Source organism: Cervus elaphus, chromosome 20, assembly GCF_910594005.1.
Source record: "Cervus elaphus chromosome 20, mCerEla1.1, whole genome shotgun sequence".
Classification (NCBI taxonomy): domain Eukaryota; kingdom Metazoa; phylum Chordata; class Mammalia; order Artiodactyla; family Cervidae; genus Cervus; species Cervus elaphus.
In genome coordinates this window covers 50,328,093-50,352,250 of record NC_057834.1, presented here as the reverse complement: position 1 = coordinate 50,352,250, position 24,158 = coordinate 50,328,093, and the positions used below count along the sequence as shown (strand labels likewise).

The 24,158-nt window shown below is 41.7% G+C and overlaps 1 protein-coding gene across 1 annotated transcript in view; it reads left to right on the top strand.

The window, feature by feature from the left end:
* CD101 (CD101 molecule) overlaps nt 1-24,158 on the top strand; it is a 39,762-nt gene that overhangs the window by 9,256 nt on the left and 6,348 nt on the right. Inside the window, exons 3-8 of the mRNA XM_043877882.1 lie at nt 1,217-1,633; nt 5,432-5,818; nt 9,988-10,371; nt 11,075-11,479; nt 14,575-14,985; nt 18,520-18,912. Of these exons, the coding sequence (XP_043733817.1) occupies nt 1,217-1,633; nt 5,432-5,818; nt 9,988-10,371; nt 11,075-11,479; nt 14,575-14,985; nt 18,520-18,912 (2,397 nt within the window). The remainder of the gene's footprint in view (nt 1-1,216; nt 1,634-5,431; nt 5,819-9,987; nt 10,372-11,074; nt 11,480-14,574; nt 14,986-18,519; nt 18,913-24,158) is intronic.

Sequence of the window (24,158 nt, the reverse complement as noted above, 5' to 3'; positions counted from 1 at the left end):
CCATGAACCCCTCTGAATATTTTGGAGTTTGTCATAGATAGGTATCCAATATTCTTTAAAACTCTCATTTCATTTTCCCAATCGACTTTGTCATGAAGAGTTAGATATGATGTGGTATTCCGAGGCCTTGCCCAAAGCTATCCATAGGTTGATAATAACACAGACAAAGCTTTGAGAGTTCTCATGTCTCTTCTTGGAAGCAGAATATTAACTTGATAGAAGAGCTGGTATTGATATAACACACTTATATATAATTAATATCATAGGAAGTAAGTCATTAATGTGGAAATAGTTATTCTCAAACTACCATTCTCTAGTGTATTTTCCTATGTGGCAAGCGTCATATTTGAAATTATCATTGTGTCCCTTTGCCTGGAATATCTTATCACTTCCTTTTCAGCCTAGCAAACTCCTACATATACTTTCAAACCCAGTTTAGATATTTCCTCTCCTGTGAAACCTGTTCTGACTGTTGCAGGCAGTATTCCCATCTTTGTTCCTTCTTGTTGTTCTCTTCACAGCACTGTTATTAGCACTCACCCAGTTTATGTGGTAATTGGCTGCTTATATGACCCTCTCTGATTTTGCCCCAAGCACTGTAAGATAACATTTACTTCACTCCCTAGCGCAGTGGTTAGCACTGGGTAGAAGCTCAATAAACATTCATTGTTGAATCTAAATGTCGCTTTCACATAAACTTGGGTTGTATGATCTCCTTTGAGGAGGAAGAGAATGTTAGGGTATAGGATGGTTATCAAAACTTCGGTAAGGGTTGCATTTTGGCTCTGAAAGATAAATTATAACAGATTATTTCAGAACTTTATTTTATAAAGGAGCAGGTGAAGGCCCAAACAAGTGAAGTGACTTGTTCCAGTTCATGGAGTCAAATAGGGACAAATACAGGATCAGAATATAGGTCTTCTAGCTCCTAGTGCTTTTCCCATTTAAAACTTCTGTGTCTGAGTAGCAAAATGGGTTACAGACTATGCTAAAAATGTAACAGTGAACCAAGAGCCTTGACAGATTCCATAGACTGTATGTACATAGATGCCAATGTTCCTGTTGGTAATAGGTAAAGCATACAGCTGATGGGAAGCCAACTCAAAGAATGTACTTTACAGATAGTGGGTCAGGCCACCACCTTCATCTAGAGAGGCTAGTCTAACTAAGCCTCTAATTGATACTAAGTCAATTACCATCATTCCTCTGTGTCCAGTCATTCCAGATACCCTCTCGGCGGCCATGGCTTCCCAGACTCTAAGTAAGGAGGAAGGTGAGCCGTTGGAACTTACCTGTGAGGTGTCCAAAGCCACAGCTCAACATACCCACCTCTCCATCACCTGGTACCTGATGAAGGATGGAGAAGGAAGCCAAGCCAGCAAGATTATTTCCCTCTCCAAAGATTTTACATTGCTCCCTGGGCCCTTGTTTACAAAGAGGTTTGCAGCTGGTGACGTGCGACTGGACAAGCTTGGGGTCACTACCTTCAGGCTGTCCATGGGGAGGCTCCAGCCCTCAGATCAAGGTCAGCTGTTCTGTGAGGCAACTGAATGGATTCAGGATCCTGATGAAACCTGGACTTCCATCACGAAAAAGCAGACAGATCAAACAACTCTCAGGGTCCAGCCGGCAGGTAATTATCTTCTCAGGAAATTCATTAATATGCTAATGGTGGGTATTTGGGGAGATATCTTTCTGTTTGGTTTTTTTTTTTTCCTTTTTTTGGCTGTGCCACATGTCTTGTGGGATCTTAGCTTCCTAACAAGGGACTGAATCAATGCCCTCGGCAGTGAAAGCATGGAGTCTTAACCACAGGACCACCAGGGATGGAGTTTTAACCACAGAACAACTAGGGAACTCCTGATTTTTATTTTTAAATCTTTGGTTGAATATAAAACAAGATCATTTAGAAGGTTTGGGTAAATTTTGCTTTTGTCATTTTTGAAGCATAAATAAGAAAGATCTTCATTTCGGGCTCTGTCCGCAGGCTATGTCTATGGAAGGTCTTATATGGGATAAAATCTGTTGACTGTTAGGTAGATCCCACAAACCATACATGGAAATAGTTTTGTTGCCATTTTTGCCAGTCTCTGTGTAAGCATTTCAGCTGCATTATCTAACATAATCCTAACAACCAGCCTCGGAGCAAGTTGTCAAATTCCGGTTTTCGAAACAAGGCCCGGAGCCCCAGCTAATGGTCTGCCTAAGCTTGCTCAGCGGGTGAGAAGTGGAGCTGGTGTTTGAAGACAGGTGTGTCTCTCCAAGGCCCTCTCTCCACGATCACCTGGGCCTCAGAATAGCCCCAGTTTCCAGTGTGAAGCCTTGGCAGTGCTCCCTCCGCCTGGCTCCTTTGCCCTGCAATAATGTCACTCTTTGGGATCCATTGGCACTTTCATTAGAGCAAGCAGGAAGACTCCATTGTAATTCCTGGTCTCTCCACATGAGCTTTGGTCCACTAGGAGGAGATCTAAAACCATAAACATTCTTGCTAACAGCAATGATCCAGTGGTGGTTGATTGACGTTTTCTTTCTTTTTTTTTCTTAAAGAGGAGTATTAGTCTGTTCCATTAAAAACTGTCCTGATGGCGTTATATGTCCAAATTATACACGGGGAGTCCTGTGGAGACATATGCTTTTCTTCCCCTTTCTTTGAAAACAAATTTTTTTAAAGTATGTCTTTATTTTTAAAATTTATTTATTTAAATCAATAAAAATTGTATATGTTTAAGGTGTACAGTACTGTGTTTTGATATCTGTATGCATTGTGAAATGACTATGATCATGTTCGTTAGCATATCCATTGCCTCACATGTTTGTGTCATGTATGTGGTAACACTTAAGATCTACTTTCTTAGCAAATTTCAGGTAACACCACACAATATGACTAACTGTAATCATTAGATCTCCCGAACTTATTCATCCTGCATAACTGAAACTTTGTACTCTTTGACCAACGTCTCCCCATTTACCCCGCTACCAAAAGCCCTAGCAACCACTAGTCTACTCTCTGCTCCCATGTGTTCAACATTTTTAGTTTCCACAGTATTTATCTTTCTGTGTCTGGCTTATTTCACATAGCAAAATGTCCTCCAGGTTGGTCCATGTTTTTGAAAACAGTAAGATTTCCTTTTCTCTCATGGCTTAATAATAGTCCATTGTGTATACATACATTTTCTTCATCCGTTTATCCTTTGATAGTCACTTGTGTTGTTTTCATATCTTGGATATTATGAGTAATGGACATAGTGCAGGTATCTCTTTGAGACACTGTGTCATTTCCTTTGGCTATGTACCCTCAAGTGGGGATTGCTGGGTTATGTGGTAGTTCTACTTTTAGTTTTTGAGGAACCTCCATACCATTTTCTGTAACGATCATACCAATTTACATTCCTACTAACAGTATACAAAGGTTCTTTTTTCTTCTCCATCCTCACCAACACTTGCTATCTTTTGTCTCTTGATGACAGCCATTCTAACAGATGTGACTTGATATCTTGTGGCTTCAATTTACATTTCCCTGGTGATTAGTGATAAGCATCTTCCTTTCCAGATTTTTAGCCATTTGTTTGTCTTCTTTTGAGAATATGTAGTCAGATCCTTTTTCATTTTTATGTCAACTTATTTGGAATTTTTTGCTATTAATTTGTATGAGTTTCCTATACATTTTGAATGGGAACCTCTTTTTGAGTACATGGTTTGTGAATATTTTCTCCCATTTTGTAGATTGTCTCTTCACTCTGCTGATCATTTCTTTTGTGTACAGAATCTTTTTTGTTTTGATGCAATTCTACTTGTCCATTTTTGCTTTTGTTGCCTGTGCTTGTGGGATCATATCCATAAAATCATGGCCCAAACTAATGTCAGGAAGGTTTTCCTTCTATTTTCTTTTCTTTTTTTCTTTGACCATGCTGCATGACATGTGGGATCTTAGTTCCCTGACCAAGGGTCGAACCCATGCCCCCTGCCGTAGAAGCACAGAGCCTTAACCACTGGACCATCAAGGAAGTCCCCCTTTTATTTTCTTCTAGTAGTTTTTCAATTTCAGGTCTTAGGTTTAAATCTTCAATTCATTTTGAGTTTATTTTTTTTAATATGCTCTGAGACAGGGGTCCAACTTTTTTTTTCTGCATATGGATATCCAGTTGGTTCAACACCATTTACTGAAGAGACTATCTTTTCCCTGTTGTGTGTTCTTGACACCCTTATTGAAGATTAATTGACAAAGATTCATGAATTTATTTCTGGCTTGTCTATCCTGTTTCATTGGTTTATATGTCTTTATGCCAGTATCATAGTTTTGATTACTGTAGATTTGTAATGCATTTTGAAAACAGGCAATGTGATACCTACATCTCTTGCTCAAAATTCTTTGGCCAGTCAGGGTCTTTTGTGGTTCCATATGAATTTCATAATTGTTTTTATCTATTTCAAGATGCTATTAGAATTTTGATAGCGATTGCAATGAATCTGTAGATTGCTTTGGGTGATATGAGCATTTTAATAATATTAATTTTTCCAACCATGAACATGGGATATGTTTCCATTTTTTTGTTTCATCTTCAGTTTCTTTCGTCAGTGTTCTACAGTTTTCATTGTATATCTCTTCCACCTCTTTGGTTAAATTTATCCTTAAGTATTTTCTTCTTTTTGATACTATTGTAAATGGGATTTTTTCCAAGTTTTTTTGATAGTTTACTGTTCATGTATAGAGATGCAACTGATTTTTTTCGTGTGTTGATTTTGTATGCTGCAACTTTACTGAAATTATTTATTAGTTTTAACAGCTTCTTGGTGGAGTTTGGTGCGGTTTTTTTCTTTTTTCTTTTGGTTCCTATAGGTAAGAACATGCCATCTGCCAACAGTAAGTCTTTCTTCTTTTTTTTCCAATGTAGATACTTTTAATTTTTTTTTCTGTCTAATTGCTCTAGCTAGGACTTCCAATACCATGTTGAATAGAAGTGGTGAGAATGATCATCCTTGTCTTATTCTTGATATTAGACGAAAAGCTTTCAGGTTTCCACTGTTGAGTGTAATGTTAGCTGTGGATTTGCCATATATCACATATGCTTTTAACTTAGGAAAATTCCACTGGATATTCTCAGCCAAAAACAAGAGCAAGAAATCACAATTTACGTCAGTTCAACATAGTATAAAATATTTTATTTTAAAAAATACATTGCTATGTACACATCCATACATTCATCTTGCTTAATTGTATTGCATTCAAAAAATCACATGTGTTGTTCTTTCTAGATGATTTAAAAAATAATCAAGGGCATTTTTGATTCTAGGCATTTCTTTGGCCCATCTCTGATCTCCCACATTAAATTCAGTCCTTGTACTATCCTGATAGGGGATAGCATCTCTCTCTGGTATTAAAGGCATAGGTACAGTGGCCTCTCTAAATATCTGCCTTGCTTTTGTTTCCTAGTGAGAGATTTTCAAGTCAACATTAGAGCTGAGAACACAGTTCCTGAAGGAAAATCCTTAGAACTCGTTTGCCTGGTCATGGGCGGTGGCCAGGACCCACACCTTCAGGGCACTTGGTTCTTCAATGATATTGAAACGGCCCACATTGATGCTGACGGAGTTCTGGATCTGAAGAAAGATTACCAAGAAAGAGCAAGCCAAGGACAGCTCCAGGTTTCAAAGTTAAGCCCCAAGTCTTTCTCTCTCAAGATCTTCTCTATGGGCCCAGAGGATGAAGGTGCATACAGATGTGTAGTGGCAGAGGTGACAAGAGCTCAGATGGGCTCCTGGCAGGTGCTTCAGAAAAAACAATCACCAGACAGCTTTGTGCGCCTTAGGAAGCAAGCAGGTATGTGAAGTTGGGGCCAGACATGGCTGGGCAGCATTTTGATGTCCTCCTTTGTGAGTACTAGATAACTTCATGGACACAGGGGAGGTCTTCTGAAGTCGGGTAGCAATCAGGTCACTTTGAGGTGGAGTGGAGTAAAGGGAAGCACCCAAACTAGCTGAAGACCTGGGGACTTCCCAGGTGGTTTAGTGGGTAAAGAGTCCATCTGCAGTGCAGGAAACCCCGGAGACTCAGGTTCGATCCCTGGGTTGGGAAGATCCCCTATAGGAGGAAATGGCAAGCCACTCTAGTATTCTTCTCTGAAAATCCCATGGACAGAGGAGCCTGGTGGGCTACAGTCCATGGGGTCACAAAGAGTTGGACACAACTGAAGTGATTGAGCATGCACCCATACAGTTGAAGACCTGAGTCCTACTCCTGAGCCAATAAATGGCCTGTGACATGAACACTCTATGTACGTACTTCACTTCGCTAATTCTCAGCTTCCTCAGTTGTAAGATAATCTAATTTGACTGTCTTTAAGTCCCTTCTTGCCATCTTAGATTCTTGATTCTATTTGCTATTATTTCTAATTGTTGTACTGGGTTTTCTTTCAGCCAAGAATACCTGCATTCATGAAGCCCCCTGTCTCCTTGTGTGTGTGTGTGTGTATTTTGAGTAGATTAAGAGGAAAGAGCTTATACTTGCCTCTTTCCTGAGAAATAAACACCCACATTACCCCTTCTACTTTTTCAACATCTTTCAACTGACAAAAGGTGTCTTTTGTCAGTTCTCTGTGTTCTTAACCTAATTCAGGGAATGATACTCAGTCTTAATTCTGCATCAAGCCATGACTCAGAGTAAGAAAAGAAGAAGTGAGAGTGGGCAGACTCTATTGCCTGCATGTTGCTGTGATGTGGCGAGACGCCTATCTGACCCAGATAGGCTGGGTCTGATTATCTGGAAGGCCATTCAGCTCCTGTTAAGTTTCTGAAGGCTGGGTGATCTTAAGCATGTTTGAATAATCAGTGCTTTTTGTGTGGAGAAAAAACTGATAAATCCACAAGCAATACTATGATTTTCTGGGCTGAGTATTAAATTCAAAGACTAGAAAGATGAATTGCTCCAAAGGAAAAACCAAAAAATAAATAACAAACTCAAAATGAAGATGTCCTTTTTGTACTCGCTTATTGGAGGCATCTCCATAGACACAAACACTTCCATGCTCTTCTCCATCACCCCATTTGCTTGGAGTGAAGATGCACAGCTTTGGCCTAGATTGGCAAGCCAGGAAGTGTGTTGGTGTTAGTTTTTACACTAAACATTTGGTCTTTCTTGCTAGGATTCAGAAAAAACTATGTAGGCGTGTTTACATATTTACACAGAGCTAAATCTCAACCTCGTGTATCTGTCTCCACTGGAACAGAACTGTAAACCTTTCATAAACTCAGGACAGAGGAATCTGTGCCAAAGGGACAAAAAAGGTGTGCTTTGGGGCACACAGATCACAAGCCTATCAAGTAGGTGGTCTGCCCAAGCTAAAAATAATACTTTGTGCAGCCTGGAGTCCAACCTGTTTCTTTTTACGGAGAAACAGAAAAAGTTAGTAGCAGATTTATTAAAGATCCTATTGAGCATTTGGTTTTGAAACTCAAACCATTACTTCAAGTATGAGCAGTTTTATCATTCGATGAATGTTTTAAACAGAAGAGAGTACTTCCCTACCACTATGCATGCGCGCCTTACACATGCCTGGTGAGTGTATCACTTCTAACCCAGAGACAGCAATGACCACAAAAAAGTAAGGAAACCACAGGTTTTTTAAAAAACTGAAACTGCTTGAAACCTATCATAATGGTTATACTTGAATAGTAAGATTATGACTAATACTTTCCCCTCTAATTTTGAAACTTTAGTTATGAGTCTATTTTTAACCTCAAAAAAATTAAGTGTAATAATGCGTCTAATACCCCAAATTTGGAAGCAAGTTTTGTATATGTATATATATGTTATGTTATATACGTATATATGTAATGGTAGATATATATTAATCTATTTGTGGACATTAGCCTTCTTTCTGTCTTGGTAATGTATGTTCATCCATAAAGCTGTTAAAGACAGAACTCTTCCTCAGCAGAGAAGATCAATTTGCAAATTCAGTTAGATCTTATTAAGATTTCAAATGCCAGTTCTGTTTTATTTTCCTGGACATTCCCTGGTGGTTCAATGATTAGGACTCCATGCTCTCACTGCTGAGGGCCCAGTTTCAATCCCTGGTCAGGGAACTAAGATCCCACAAGTCTAGAAAATATAAATTTTTAAAAAATCTTTTTATTTTCCTTTTCTGACTTTGAACACCTCTGCTTTCACGAAGGACCTATCATTACACACTAATGCTAGTAGCTCACCTTTGCTGGGCACTTTTCCTTGCCAGAGAGTGTAGGCCCTTTGCACGTGCCATTCACTTAGTTTTCTCACAGTGCAAAAGTGAGGTGCTATTATTACCCCCTTTCCTTTACAGGAAAGGAAACTGAGGCTCACTTGTTGTCCAGGGTAATTTTATAATAACTCCAGGGACCTTGGCCTTAAGCATGAGGCTGGGCTGCCTAGGATGCATGAGCTTGAGGGACCTTCACACTGTCCGCAAAGCACCCAGGACAAGGCCTCGCACAGGAAGTATCTGTTGAAAGAATGTCCACATTTCTGATCATCTTGAATTTTCCATCTGGGAGCCAGACTTACATTTACTGTTTTACACTGTAGTTCAGATATACGATGAATCTCCCTTCAACCAACAATATATATAAATGAATATATGATTTGAAAAGGAGAAATGTATACATATATGTGTGTGTGTGTGTATAGGTGTATATATATATATATATTTTTTAAATACTTGAGGGAGAAGTATATCTGTATTTATAGTATATATATTTATATATACATATTTTCACCCAAATAATTTTTTAAAAGAAAACATTTTTAATTAAAAAAAATTTTTCTTGGCGCTTAGTTGCTTTACAATTTTGTGCTAGTTTCTGCTATACAGAAAAGCTAATCAGTTATACATATACATATATCCCTTCTTTGTCACCACAGAGCATTGAATACAGTTCTCTGTGCTCCAACAGAGGTCCTTATTAGTTACCTATTTTATACATATAGTGTATATATGTCAATTCCAATCTCCCAATTCATCCCACCCCTTGCTTCCCCCCTTGGTGTCCATATACTTGTTCTCTATATCTGTGTGTTTATTTCTGCTTTGCAAATAGGTTCATCTGTACCATTTTTCTAGGTTCCACATATATGCATTAATACACAGTATTTGTTTTTCAACTTCTGACTTCCTTCATTCTGTATGACGGCTCTAGGTCCATCCAAGTCTCTTTTTATGGCTGAGTGATATTACATTGCATACATATGCCACATGTTCTTTAACCCATTTCTGTTAATGGACATTTAGGTTGCTTCCATGTCTTGCCTGTTGTAAATGAGCATTGGGGTGTGTGTATCTTTTGCAATTATTGTTTTCTCTGAGTCTGTGCCCAGGAATGGGATATCTGAGTCACGCAGTAGTTCTATTTTCATTTTTTTAAGGAACATCCATACTATTCTCCATAGGGTCTGTATCAATTTATATTCCTACCAACAGTGTAAGAGGATCCTCTTTTCTCCACACCCTCTTCAAGTAATTGTTTTTTAATGGCAGCATTTTGAACAGAAATATAATTAACAGTACTTCTTCACTGTTCAGATACATACTAATTAGGGAAAGATAAGTAAGGGGAGGAAGGTCATTTTGAACTGTGAAAGTCTGAATTCTAGAAAACTAAACATTGAAATAAACACAGTTTCATTATTTTCAGTCTCACACACCAACTCTAATTAATTTAACGAAATATTACCATGTGTTTTCCCAACTAGATGTTCCTAAGGACCAAATCACTAAAATGTAGGGCAAACTGTAAATTGTTTACATGTATATTAGTTCTCCTGGTGTCCTTTCTGTCATTTCTACTATTTAAGTGTTGATTAAATCTTTTATTCTGGGGGATGGTGCAAGAGTAAACACTTTGATTGGATTTGTCACAAAGTAGTCAAGTCTTAATTAATGAGAGTTCACTGTTTTTTAGAAAACTTTTCATTTACTCGAAATATCTTTTTCTTCTAAAATCTGTAATCCACAGCAAGAAATGTGGCCGTGTCTACCAAGAACAGGCAGCAAGCAGTGTGGGAAGGAGAGGCGTTAACCCTTTTCTGCAAGGCAGATGGAGCTGAGAATCTCCTGACTGTGGCCTGGTGGCATGTCCCACAAAACCAGACACAGCCGGTGTTTGTGGCTGGCATGGAGCAGGATGGCACCGTGAAGCTGGGTGCCTCCTACGGGGAACTTGATAACTTCAGAAACGCAAGGCTGGAGAAAATGGACTGGGCCACCTTCCAACTTGAGATCGCCTCCACCACCATCACAGACAGTGGCATGTATGAGTGCAGAGTGTCTGAGAGGACCCGGAGCCAGGCCAGAGATCAGAGTTGGACTCAGAAGGTGTCGATCACTGTAAAACCCCTCGGTAAGTGTCAGGGAAAGCCTTTGCTGAACTTGCATATCATCAGCATCTTCCTTCTGTAGCGGGATGCCATGGAATTTGCTTGCACGTCATCCTGAATCCTCCAGGTACAGTACGTATACCCCAGAGCACAGAGCAGAGTCTCTGGTTACCAAGTCTGCCAACTTGTCTCCAAAGTTTAGTCATCTTTGTAAAGATCATCTTCAGGGTGCAACATAAGTTGTTATTCAAGGCTAACAACAAAATCGTATCATTTGAAGTAGACTTAGAAAAGAGATATGTCAAGTGAAGCGGAGCCTCATACCTTCAGGCTTCTGACAGCTGCAGCCTGGGATGGCGGAATCTCCGGTAGCAAGTGTGAAACAGTGTGCACCTGGCAGTGGGGATAAGGGCAGCAGGCCAGCCAGCAGGGCTGGGGAGTGCCCCACCCCCTCAGCAGCAGCTGTCTAAGCAGTGGACTGGAGAAACACTGCCTGTTTGTTGTCTCTGCTGAGAACGCTCTTCCAAGAGGGTCAGCTTTAGAAAACTGAGGTCAGAATTCAGGACAGCCTGTACTGTGAATCAGTTTCTACCCCCAAATATTTGATACTCCCAGTGTGTGAACACATGGTTCAGTGTGAAGAGGCGATGACTAGGAAAACTTAGAAGCATGGTACCTCGATTTGATAAACGGGTTAGAAATCTTGTTTTGTGTTTATGCCCACAGAGTCAAGTTTACAAGTTAGTCTGATGAGCCGTCAACCACAAGTGAAATTAACCAACACCTTTGACCTGTCCTGCATAGTGAGGGTTGGCTACTCTGACTTGAAGGTTCCATTCACCATGACATGGCAGTTCCAGCCAGCCAGATCGCGAACCTTTGATCTGCTTCTTCAAATCACCCACAATGGCACTATTGAATGGGGGAGCTGCCTACCCCAGTTCCAAAGGAAGACGAAGATTTCCCAGTCTTCATTTCATTCTCGGCTCCTAATCCATGATGCCACCGAGGAAGAAGCAGGAGTTTATCAGTGTAAAGTAGAAGTTTATGACAGAAATTCTCTGCACACAAATAGTCCTGTGAGGGCTTCTGCCACCTCTCACCCACTGAGGATCACTGTCACTTTGCCAGGTTAACACTACTTGAAATTAATTCCGTTTTTTAAAAAAAACATTCTTCCCATTTGGGGAAAGTTGTGGAATTAAAGCATAAAATACTTTCTCCCCATGTTTGTACTATAAGTAAGCACAATATATAAGTGATATCCAGGAAGTGGGGTAGGGATAAATTAGAAATTTGGTATTAATAGATTTAATGGACATGAACTTGGACAAACTCTGGGAGATGGTGAGGGACAGGGAAGCAGTCGATGGGGTCACAGAGAGTCGGACACGACTTAGTGAATGAACAACAACGTTAACAGGTGCTCACTAGTATATATAAAGTAGATAAACAACAAGGACCTGCTATATAGCACAGGGAACTATATTCAATATCTTAGAGTAACCTATAATGGAAAAGAATCTGAATGAGAATATATAAATCACTTTGCTGTACTCCTGAAACATTGTAAATCAAGTATATTTTAATTTAAAAAGAAATTAACCAAAAACAAAAACATACCCACCACCCCCACACACATACAGACATACACATGCAAAGTGATCTAGGTTAACATTGAGTTAATATGCACGAAATGGCCACACTGGTTTTTAAAACATTGGAATACTTCCACACTAATAATAACTGTTGCCCCTTCCTCATTTCCTGTAAGTCCCCACCGCTCAACAACTGGACACTGCATGGTACAGAGGGGGCCTCCAGGATCAGCTCCAGTGCTGGGGCATTCTTCCAGATTGGTCCCTGCCTGTGCCTGGCCGGTCATTAAATGTTTAGAATGTCTCTCCTAGTGGTATGGATAATGAAAATTTCATTCAATACACTTAGCCATTCATTTTGATATGTTAATGTATAAGAATTAGAGAATTTATGATTATAGTCAACATAATTTACCTTGTCAATTGGTAATAGAGATGAAAAGTAAGACACAACTTCACAAATGCTGCTGTGCCACTATCTTCTTTCCTGATTTCCATCCTCTTAAGGTGGCGTGTTCAAGAGACTTTGACATCACTTAGATCTAATGAGAACTTCATCTGTCCAAGGCTACTGACTCCATGGGTAAATTGCTGATGTGCAATTTAAAGATGGTGACATGTTCCTAGTGCAGTGTCTGATGAACCAAGCAGATGCTCAAACGTGGTAACCATCATTCTCTCAGCTACTGAGCACTAGTTTTGGTTACAGTAGTCATCTCCTTGTTGATTAATTCATGCCTTAATTTACTTGTCTTTTCTGTTGTATTTCAAATTGTTGGTTCAATCCTTTCTTCTTAAAACTTCTTTTTCCATGGCCTTGTGACGCAAGATTTTCTTGGTTTCCTTCCTAGCCCTCTCATGGCTCCTTCTCATTCTCTTTCGCAGAGTCCTCCCCTCACATTGACTCAGCCCTTTGGGCTTCATTCTCAACTTTCTTTCTTCTCATTCTATACAGTCTCCCAAAGTAGGCTTATTCCTACCCAGGGATTCATGCTATGTATTGACAACTCCCAAATTCACTATCTTGAATGACTTCTCTTCTGATCTCCAGACTCATGCAATTGCCTTCAAGACATGTCCACACTCAATATGTCAGAACATACCATTATCATCCTGCCAAAGCTACTCCTCTGACATCATTCTCTATGTCCCCACCATCCATCAGTTATCCAAGCAAGAAACCTGAGTCATCCACTGCTCCTCCACATCCAACTCATATTCAAACTTGCATTACATGCCAGGCAAGGTCCTTCGTGATCTGGTACATTATGTCTTCCCAGCACCATCTCTCCACTTTCCATCTTGAATTTGAGCTCCAACCACACTGAACTACTTGTAGTTCCTCCAATACTCTATGCTCTCTCTCATTTTTAGTCCTTGTTCAAGTTGCTTCTTTTGCATGTAATTCCTTTACCTCTTCTCTATCAGCTTAATTCCTATTAACCCTTAAGACTTAGCTTAGAGATTATCTCCTCCAGGAAGCCTCACTCCCGTATTTGGGTTATATAGTTCTGCTATGTGCTCTGATAGTCACTTTTGCACACTTCTGTCCTGCTTGGGTGACACAATCCTATAATCCCTCAGCCTCTGTCCCTGTACTAGTCTCTCCCTCTGGGCAGAAACTGAGGGGAGGGATCCACAGAGCCTGGAATAGTCTGGCATATAAAATAGTATGTGTTAATAAATGTTTGTTGAAGGAAGAATAAAGGGACCTACTGGCAGCATCAGTGAGCCGTCACAAAAGTATAATCTGTGATGTCAGCAAGAAGAATAAGATTTAGAAGCCAGGTTTTGTCATTCATCTTTCTGACAAAGCAGAAAAGCTCTAGGATCAAAGGATAGTTGACTCCATATCCATACAATGTTCCCAGACTTGAGTGACTGCAAAGAGACATTCAGTTTTAATAGTGAACATACAGCTTCCTCTTGTTTACCCATGTCTGCAGACAGATACAACTAGACTTGGGCAAATTATGGATCAAGGAGTATTCTGGATAGCAAACACCCAGACAAAGCATCCAAGGGCCACTTTCTCTCAATTTGATTTATGAAATGCCACAAAAGAGAAGATGTCTGTGCCTAAATACTGAAGAATTTTCTTTTTTTAAATTTTACTTTATACTGAAATATAGTTGATTAATGATGTTGTGTTAGTTTCTGGTATACAGCAAAGTGATTCAGTTTTATATGTATATGATTTATTATAGGATGTTGAATATAGTTCCTTGGGCTACACAGTAGGTCCTTTTTGGTTATCTAATATTAAAGCATTTTCATGTGGGAGAGACTGGCTTTTCAGCTTGATACTTCCTCCCTGCCCTACCATCCCCATTCCACTCTTAGAGTAGGGTAGAACTAGGACCAGTGGGTGGAAATTGTGAAAAAGTATGATTCAACTTGATATTGGAAAGAATTCTCTAGTGGCAGCATGTCCAAAGGTGGAATGTGTGCTTTGTCAATGAGTTGTTCAGAGGCTGGATGAGCAGTTAGTGGGGCTACTAAAGAGAGAATTCACACATCTGACGGATCTAGGAGCTATGGCCTTAGTTGACCTCTAATGTCCCTTCTACCTTCAAGTTCTATTTTTAGCAAAGTAACAAAAGTAATTGTACTGTTCTTCTCATTTAGAGAGCAACCTGAAAGTGAATTCAAGCAGTCAAGTCCAAGAGATCTCCATCAACTCCAACACGGACATAGAGTGTAGCATCCTGTCCCAGTCCCCTGGAAACCTTCAGTTGGTCGTGACTTGGTATTTCTCTCCCATTTCCACTGATGCACACTGGCTGAAGATCCTGGAAGTGGACCAAAACCACGTAGTAAAATATGGGGATGAATTTCAGACCACACGGAGAAAACAAAAATTCCACGCTGAGAAAGTTTCCCGAGGCTTGTTTCAGCTACACATTCTGAACGTGGAAGACAGCGATCAGGGCAGATACCGCTGTGCTGTGGACGAATGGCTCTGGTCTGCAAACAGTACTTGGCACAAGCTTGGAGGACAGACATCAGGTCTCACAGAACTGAAGCTCAGGCCCACAGGTAAACCTTACAAGTGTGTTCTCTAGCATCTTTCTGTAGAATGACCCCCTTCTCTTGGACAGCTGTTCTATGGGCTGATAACATGCAGGTGAAAACATGACCTAGAGTCACAGGAATAGTGGCCACCAGCACAGTGACTGCAGGACGGAATAGCCCACCAGAGGAGGTGGGGGTCATTTCCAGTGAGTCAGTCTGAGATTTGGAGAAGCTTAGATGGGAACAAGATCCCTTTGAATGGTTGGCTTCTCAGCCTGGCAGCCTGGTCTAGGCAGCTACCCAGGGTATCGTATCTCCAGCTCTCTATAATAACAAGCTGTGTCATTCCAGTGGGGCTCTACTGTAATTTGGCAGAGAAAGAGTAATACAAAGCATATTTCTCCCACTGTGAACAGAAACTGTACAACTCTATAGGGATATGTGGAGAGATTGCTTTTCAACATTCGGCCGCCTCAACATAAGGCAAATAAGAGTAGTTAACTGTTGGAATGGCTTACTGAGGGCATCTCCTCCCCCTCAGGAGATCTTTAAAAATGAAATAGAAGTTCCATTCATTTGCATTGGTCCAAGAGTGCCGTGGTCTAAATGTGGGCAGGGTTGATTAGATCTGTCAGCATTAGTTAGGTCACCTCCAATGTTGATTAAAATTAAATGAATGTCACATCTAAGGTTCGGGAACTGGCCGAGATCCAAAAGCACAATGCAAATAAGTTAATCTAGTTTGGCACTTAAAATTCTATTTTCAATGTAACATCAAAAAATAAGATTATAATGAACATTGCTTTGTGTTAGGCAATTAGGGATCCAAAGATAAATAAGACAGAGTCTTAAGGAGCTCACAGTCAGTTGGGAGCAGTAGGGGCAAAATAGTAGCTGAGTGCAAGGGTCTCTTCCTTCTGCTTTGGTCCCCTTCTCCATGCCCTTCAGGCCCTTCTTCCTCTCCCTGCTCAATGTGAGTGTTCCTCAGGGACACATGAACCCATTTTTATTCTTACTCTCTGCTCCCTTCAGAACCTCTTAAATAGTGCCTTGGTTCCAACTACCACCTTCAGTGAAACAAGCTCTAAGTTTTTATGCTTTGCCCCCACCTCCTGAACTCCAGGCCTTTCCACTCAACTGCCTGTTGCACATTTCTACTTGGCTGCCCCAGAGACCCTCGCACTCCACTTGTTCCAAATCATCCTTATGTCCCATATCATCATGATACTGTCTATCATCTTGGCCATCCCACAAGGCTTTCTGTTGTTGCTGCTCAATCCCACAAGACTTAGGCCCACTCAGTCCTCCATCTGTGCGGCTGGCATCCGTTTCTCCCAATTGTCCAAGCTGGATCTTGATAATGTGTGCCCACCCCTTTTAAAAAGTGCACACCAAGGGACTTGCCTGGTGGTTCAGTGAATAAAACTTTGCCTTCCAATGCAGGGGATGTGGGTTCCACCCCTGGTCAGGTAAATAAGATCCCATATGCCTCCTGGCCGAAAAACCAAAACATAAAACAGAAGCAATATCATAACAAATTCAATAAACACTTTAAAAGTGGCCCACATCAAAAAAGTCTTGAAAAAAAAAAACAAATTGAACACCATTTCTTAGCTCGAGCCAGTGCTTCCTGTTCAGAAATGAGGGCCCAGTGTTGTCCAATCTTTTATTCTATCAAGAAATGCCTGAACTCTTTTTTTTGGTGGCATCACCCATTTTGAGACTGTCCATAATGAATTCAAATTCTTTTAAAATACTAAAGATGTCAAATAAAACATAATTGTGGGCTGGGTGTGGCTGGCTCTGGGTAGCTAGCTGGTTACCCTGGTATAGGAAGTGAGAAAAAGAAGAAGCCCCAGGGAAAGACATGGAGAAGGATTGGTCAGAGCTGTGGGAGGGGGCAGGGATATTTTCTCTGAAATCAAAGGAGGAGAGGATTTCGGAAGAAAATTGGTTTTGGTAACAAAAACTGCAGAGAGAACAGAAAATCCTGGAGGGTCTCTTGAGTTGGGAAATTGCACCTTTACTGGGAGGGAACCTTGGCCAGAGCATAGTGATGGGATTGGAAAGCTGATGGCAATAAGGTAGAGAGTAATTTGAGTTGAGGAAGCAGAGACAGTACCATGTAAACTAATACTTCACAGGCTTCTCTACAAAGAGGAGAGAGTAAAGATGTAACTAAAAGAGAATCTAGGAGCAGACACAGTTAATCTTTTAAAGATAGACCAATAAATATGTTTGTAGTAGGGCTGAAAATTTAGCACATACTCATTGGAAAAGGGGGGCTTCCCAGGTGGCGCTAGTGGTAAAGAATCCACCTGCCAATGCGGCAGACATATGAGACGCAGGTTTGATCCCTGGGTCAGGAAAATCCTCTGGAGAATCCACTCTAGTATTCTTGCCTGGAGAATCCCATGGACAGAGAAGCCTGGTGGGTTACAGTCCATGGGGTCACAAAAGAGTCAGACATGACTAAAGTGACTTAGCAAGCACATTGGAAAAGACTCTGATGCTGGGAAAGATTGAAGGCAAAAAGAGAAGGGGGCAGCAGAGGATGATGTGGTTAGGTAGTATCACAGACTCAGTGGACATGAATTTGAGCAAACTCCAAGAGATAGTGGAGGACAGAGGAGACGGGCATGCTATAGTCTGTGGGGTCACAAAGAGTTGGACAAGACTTAGTGACTGAACAACAACAACATAATTTCTTTATTTTGTTTGTGACTACTCTAGCCTTCCTTCCAATTCCTCACTTGCTGGTTAACAGGGGAACATTTTAAAAAAGTAAATGTCAAAATCTGTTAAAAACTTAATCTAATCTATTAATGTAAATAGTCTCCTTGAATAGTATTCTTTTTAAAAAAATATTTATTTGACTGTTGTATCTTAGTTGCAGCACACAAGATCTTTTGTTGTGGCCTCAGTAGTTATAGCTCCTGGGCTTAGCTGCCCTGTGGTATGTGCGATATTAGTCCTCCCACAAGAGATTGAACCTGTGTCCCCTGCATTGCAAGATGAATTCTCAACCACTAGACCACCAGGGAAGTCCCTTGAGTGATATTCTAACACATGTATGAAAATGATCAGTCTCTCACCTAACCTCCTCTTTTCCTGTGTCCATACCTGAGGTTGATATCTAGGTATATGGGAAGAGGTAATTTGCTAAGAAAAAGGAGTAGTGATGGAATACAGGACTTGAGGAGAGGACTGGAAGTTTCAAATGGCCTTTCTAAGTAGCAGAAGGGAGAGTTGACCCGGGAGAAGTATTGATAAAAGCAGCAGGGCAGAGCTCCCTGCAAACCTGGGTGGTTTTCAGTGACAGGGCCAGTGGACAAGAGGCGGGCTGAAGAATGAAAGTGGCTGGTTTGATTCACAGCAGAGAATGTTCTGGCAAATATGGAAGATGGACAGAGGTCAAGGAAAAGTGTTCAAAATGAAGGACCTGATATCTAAAGGTTATCAGACAGCATCACTTCAATGAGAAGTAGTTTTTTTCAGAGGAGGTGTCCAATCTGAAGTCTGGGTTCCTCTCAAATTTACTGCCATTTTGTTTCCTAGGAAGTAAAGTACGCGTCTCCAAAGTGTCCCGGACAGAAAATGCCTCCGAGCACAGTGAGGTGACCATCTGCTGCAGCCTTGAGGGAGCCATCAGCCCTGCCTCCCTGATCTCTGTGATGTGGTACTTGCACCGAGATTCTAGAAGTAAGATGTTGGTGCACGTGCAGCATGATGGCTTGCTGGAATATGGTGAAGAGGGGCTCAGGAGGCGCCTTCACTCTTATCGCTTATCCACTACTGACTTTGTCCTGGTGCTACATCGGGTGGAGATGGAAGATACTGGAGAATACTGGTGCAAGGTGGCGGAGTGGCAGCTCCACGGCAACCCAAGCAAGTGGGTCAGCCAAGCATCAGATGAGTCACAGCCTGTGGTGCTCAGAGTGCTGCCTTCAGGTAACCAGAGGTTCATCGGCCACGGCTCGCAGTCAGGAGAATCTCTGTCTCTGCTCCTATGCTTGCCTGCCCTGCTATGTTTTGCTTCTTCTCAGGCTGAACACAATTTACAGAGAGAAAATGACTTCTCCATTTCTCTCAATAGTAACTCATTCAGACAGACAAGGTTACATGAGGTTTTGGCATGGACGTTTAAATGTCAAGGGCATCTGACCTCCTCCCCCACTTCCCCTCATAAACAAAAAAGCCATCAATATTGTATCCCTTTAAGTAACCAAATAATGTTTGAAGCAGACAGCTTTATCTTCTAGCTGACACTCCAATCTCAGAACACTGACCGGCGGTGAGAGTGGGGTGAGGAATAGTGTGACATGGTGACTTTGTCTGTAACTTTGTTCAACCAAAATCAGCTACATCTAATGCTCCCTGAGTCAAAAACCAACCAACCAAAAAAAAGTCTTTCCCAATGAATAAGTGTCAAGCTTCTTACTGATGTGCTCAACAAACTACTACCTCTTTGATCATGATAGTCAGTGGGTGTGCCTCTCCTAACTGCACCTTGAGAGGCATCACAGGAGGAAGTGTGCCCTTGTTTACACTTGTTTACAGGCTCTAGCGAAAATGCAGGTACTTGAAGACCATTGGGCACGATGGTCTTCTCTGTGTGGACGGCCAATCTATTCTGCTGAGCACTCAGCTTCAGGAGGCATGCAGAATAAGAGGTTGTAAAGGAGAAGAGGGGTTCCTTCCAGCCAGTGCAGTGACAAGCATATGACAGGCATCCATTAAGCAAAAATTCCTCCAGCCAGACCACTAAATCTTCCAAGGTGATCAATGAGTTGGTAGATGGGTGTCGTAGCCTGCTCATCCTCCCTGCAACTTCTTTCTGCAGGGGTTTAAGGAGAAGGTGAGAGCTGAGCTATAGGTTGCACTTACAGCAAGAGAGGATCACTGGAGAGGCAGGGGTTTGGTCTTGGAGCCCCACGCCAGGAAGAGTAGAAAGGATCAATAAAGATGACCTCCTTACAGTGCCAGCCAGCTTTGGAGACAGTCCACAGGTGGGAAAGAGGGCTACTGAGAATGAAAGGCACCGTCTCAGAGTAGTAATAGTGGCATCCCAGCCCCAGCAAGGCTTCTGGAGTGGAAATCACAGTTGTGGAACCTGTTCCCTGGAGTCCATCACTCTCTCCCCCTGACTCTTCTTCAGCAGGATTCTTCTCCCAAGTTTCCAGGCAGAATTGATTTTCCTATCAGCTTTTCTTCCATTCCAACAATTGTAGGAAGTCCACACCCTGAGCATATTCTATACATGTTTTCCAATGGAATTCCTGGGCTCTGTAGATTCAGAAGTTTGTGTAGTAGAATGAATAGATAATAACTGTAAAAAGCATATATTCTATGACTAAAAAGCACATCTCTCCTGAGACAGATGGGATTGTTCACAGCATATCTGTGTGTGTGTGTGTGTGTATATATATATATATATATATATATATACTGTTCATCTTTGTGGAATTCTTAGAAAGCAGGTATAAGGTTTTTTTTAAAAAAAAGAACTCTGGAAAGAAAGTGTTACAAACCAAATGGTCTTTGTATTCTTCACAAGTGAAGGTGCTTAGAAGCCTGTGCCGTGAGAACCTGAGGGTTTTCATTGTTAAGTATAGTTAGGTGTTCCCAAGTCAATCTTTATAATACAGCACCTCACTTCCTCTACCTGACTATTCCTTTCTGGGATTTAGGGAGACAGTGTGGGATAACAAAAATTCCAGCATTTGGAAAAAGAGAAGCCTAGGCTCAAATTGTTGCTCTGTCTACCTCCCTACTAGCTGTGAAGTCATCCCCTGGTTACTCAGCTTCCTCATAAAATGAGGGTCATAATACAAATGCATATGAAGTATCTAGCACAGTCCCTGGCACGTTGTAAGTGCTCAACAAATGTTACCCCAGTTTCCCCTTGTGCCTCCAGACATGCTACACACACACACATCTACATCTGTATATATCTATTTATGTGGCAAAATATTTTAATTTGTTCAATAAGTAACCATGTGAGATTCTAAGGACACATAAAAAAATATATTATGAAGTCTGTTCCCATAGAGTTGAGGCTGGTAGGGGAAGGAGAGTCCAACATAACAGGAGTCATGAATGAAGTAGTCTCAGGATACTAAGGATGGAGCAAAAGCAGGGCTAGGTGGGGAGGGGATCTGGGAATGTTGTGTGGGGCTATACAAAGGAAAGCACATATTTTGGGAAAAGGAAAGGATATGCAAGGTGATCAGAGAAATTGTGGTAGGATGGCAAAAGAGGAGGCTCAGGAGATGGAAAGGGTACTGATGTCAAGTGGGTCCTCTGTACAGAGCCAAGAAAGGTGAGCTTTATCATGGAAGTTACAGAGTGTCGTTGAATAAATTCAGGCAGGGTAGTGACATGTCAGATTTGCATTTTAGAAAGCTCCCCCTGGGAACAAGGTTAAAAGTGAATTGGAAGCGAGGCAGGCACAGAGCCGGGAGAACTATTTGAAATTGACTGTAGGGGCCCAGGTGAGACAAGATGCAGGACTGAATGAAGTCAGTGCCACGAGGGCTGAGAGGACAGCACTCTGCATTCCATATTAGGAGATGGCGTCTTCAGGATTTAGAGACTGATTATGTGTCTGTGGCTTCCCCAGTGGCTCAGCAGTAAAGAACCTGCCTGCAGAGCAGAAGATTCAGGAGACGTGGGTTTGATCCTGGGTTGGGAAGATCCCCTGGAGGAGGGCACAGCAACCCTCTCCAGTATTCTTATCTGGAGAATCCTGCAGACAGAGGCGCCTGACAGGCTATAGTGCATGGGGTCACGAAGAGTTGGACATGACTGAAGTGACTGAGCACGCATGCATATGTGTGTATGTAGAGGGTGAATGAGCAGAAGAAGAGAATCAAGAATAAATACCAGGTTTCTGGTACAGTGGGGACAGTCACTGATGAAGTAATATAAGAAAAGGGTCTAAAGAGGAAGATTAGTTCAGTTTTGAATAAGTTGGGCTGGAATTGAGTTTGGAGTACCAGTGAGTTATCTAGGGAGATCTATCCAATAAACTTTGGAATTTCCAAGTGAGATCTCTGCCAGAGTTATAGATTAGAAATCATCAACTTATAGTCTATAATGATGCCCAAGGGCGGACCCCTGAGATATCACTATTTCTCAGGGGATTGCAGAAGAGAAGCCTGTGAAGGAGAACGGAAGGAGGAGCCATAGATAGGAGAACTGGGGTTTGGTAGTATCACAGACACCAAAAGTGGCGAGGGTAGGAAATAGGAAAAATAGGAAAATATCCATTGGGTTTGACAACATAGGACAATCACAGAAAAGTAGTAAAATCAGACTGCAGGGAGAAAGTGGACACATCAAATCCAGCTCATGCTTTTAAGAGCTTGTGTGTATGTGTGTGTGTGTGGCTGCACTGGGTCTTCATTGCAGTTTATGGGCTTTCTCTAGTTGCGGTGCAAGGACTTCTTGTTGCAGTGTATGGAATTAGTTGCGCTACAGCATGTGGGATCTTTGTAAGGCATAGTTCGGGCGAGGCAGAAAAGGAAAGATGACCTCAACAGAAGTAGGTTACCTTTATTCAGGCAAAGAGGGGCGACAGTCGGCCTAACGACCAGGCTGAGCGCCGAGAGGGATCAGGGAGGCTTCATGCTTATAGGGAGGTTTGTGGAAGTGATAAGGGAAATGTTAATCAGGCGGGATATTTTGAGTATTCTTTTGTTGAGATGACATTTGTAGTTGGGCAGGGGGTGATAAGTCTTCTGGGCAGGTGTAGGGGGTGGAAGGTTTCTGGACAGGGGTTGATAAGTCCCCGATAGATGCAACTAGCCTGGAGCATCAGGGTAGAACTAAGGTTCTGTTTTGTTTTCTCCGAAGTTAGATGATTCAGCAAGGGGCCTTTGAGACTGTTGTTCTCTTTTCTAGGCCCAAAAAACTCCTTCAATCTTAGTTCCCCAACCAGGGACCAAACTCATGTCCCCTGCATTGGAAGGTGGGTTCTTAACCATGGGACCACCAGGAAAGTCCTTCAAGAGCTTTGATGTAAAAGGAGAGAGACAAGAACAAAAGGCAAGAGGTTCGCTGAAGCTTTGCTTTGTTCTGTTTTGGTTTGAAGTTAGTAGGGACTTGAGCACGTTTATATTCTAGAGAGAAAAGAGCCATGGAGAATCAGAAGAGGAAGGTTAGAAGAGAGTGGACAAGACTGACAGTCCAACAGCTTGAATGAATTTATACCACCTCCTGATTGGAATTCTCCTTCATGTTATCTGTCCCTAGTCAACACCCACTCATCCTTCACCAACCAACTTAACTGCCTCATTCTCAGTGACTTACTTGTGTCTCTTAGTCATCACACTTGTTTAACATCCATCATCAGGACCAGACAATACCTTCTGGGAAGGCAAAGACTGAGTGTCTTGTTCTCGGCCCCAGCACAGTTCCTGGCACACAGAACAGGCTCAAATACACTTACTGAATCCGTATAGCTGCCCTCCTGGTCAGGACCAGCTCTGTATATTAATAAAGTTCAGGTCAAATACAATAGGCTACCAGTTCTCACTTCTCAAATGGTTTTCTACCATCTCTGTTTATCATTTCTGGGTTGGGTTAGTTTGGAGCTACTTAATAAAACTATGAAGCATGCGATTCCTGTGAAGGCAGAAAATGGAGAGGTGTTTCCCTGGTGGATCTCACCTTGCGTTTTCCTCTCCATCTTACTTCCTTAGCTATGACTAAGCCAACGCAGGGGCTAGCAACTACCTGAGTCGTTTTGTATCTCATGCTAGAGAATTCTCTGATTAATTAATAGGCAAGGTTATAAGGCTTTCTGGGTGCTGGATTATTTGTAGCAGTATGGTGTTTGTTACTATTTCCCAGCTTTTGGGTGGTAAGGATATATTTAGAAAGCGAGTCCTCATAGGAGACTTGAGCCCCTATCACACTGATGTTTCTGGAGAGGATGTGTCATTTATCAATGCTACCCTGGTGCTTTCAACAAGGCCTGGCACACAGTGCTCAGTTCAACAAATGCTTGATGAAAGAATGGGCAAGCGAGTCTTAATGGAGTTGAAACCAGTGCTGTCAGGGGCTCACTTATTCTGGGATGCACTTGTATCACGTTACCTAACCTTGCCTTAGTTCTTGGCAGGAGCCATCTCTCTCATATGGCCACACCTGGCATGTCAGTTGCCCAAGGGTGGGTTGGGGTTGAGGGGGAG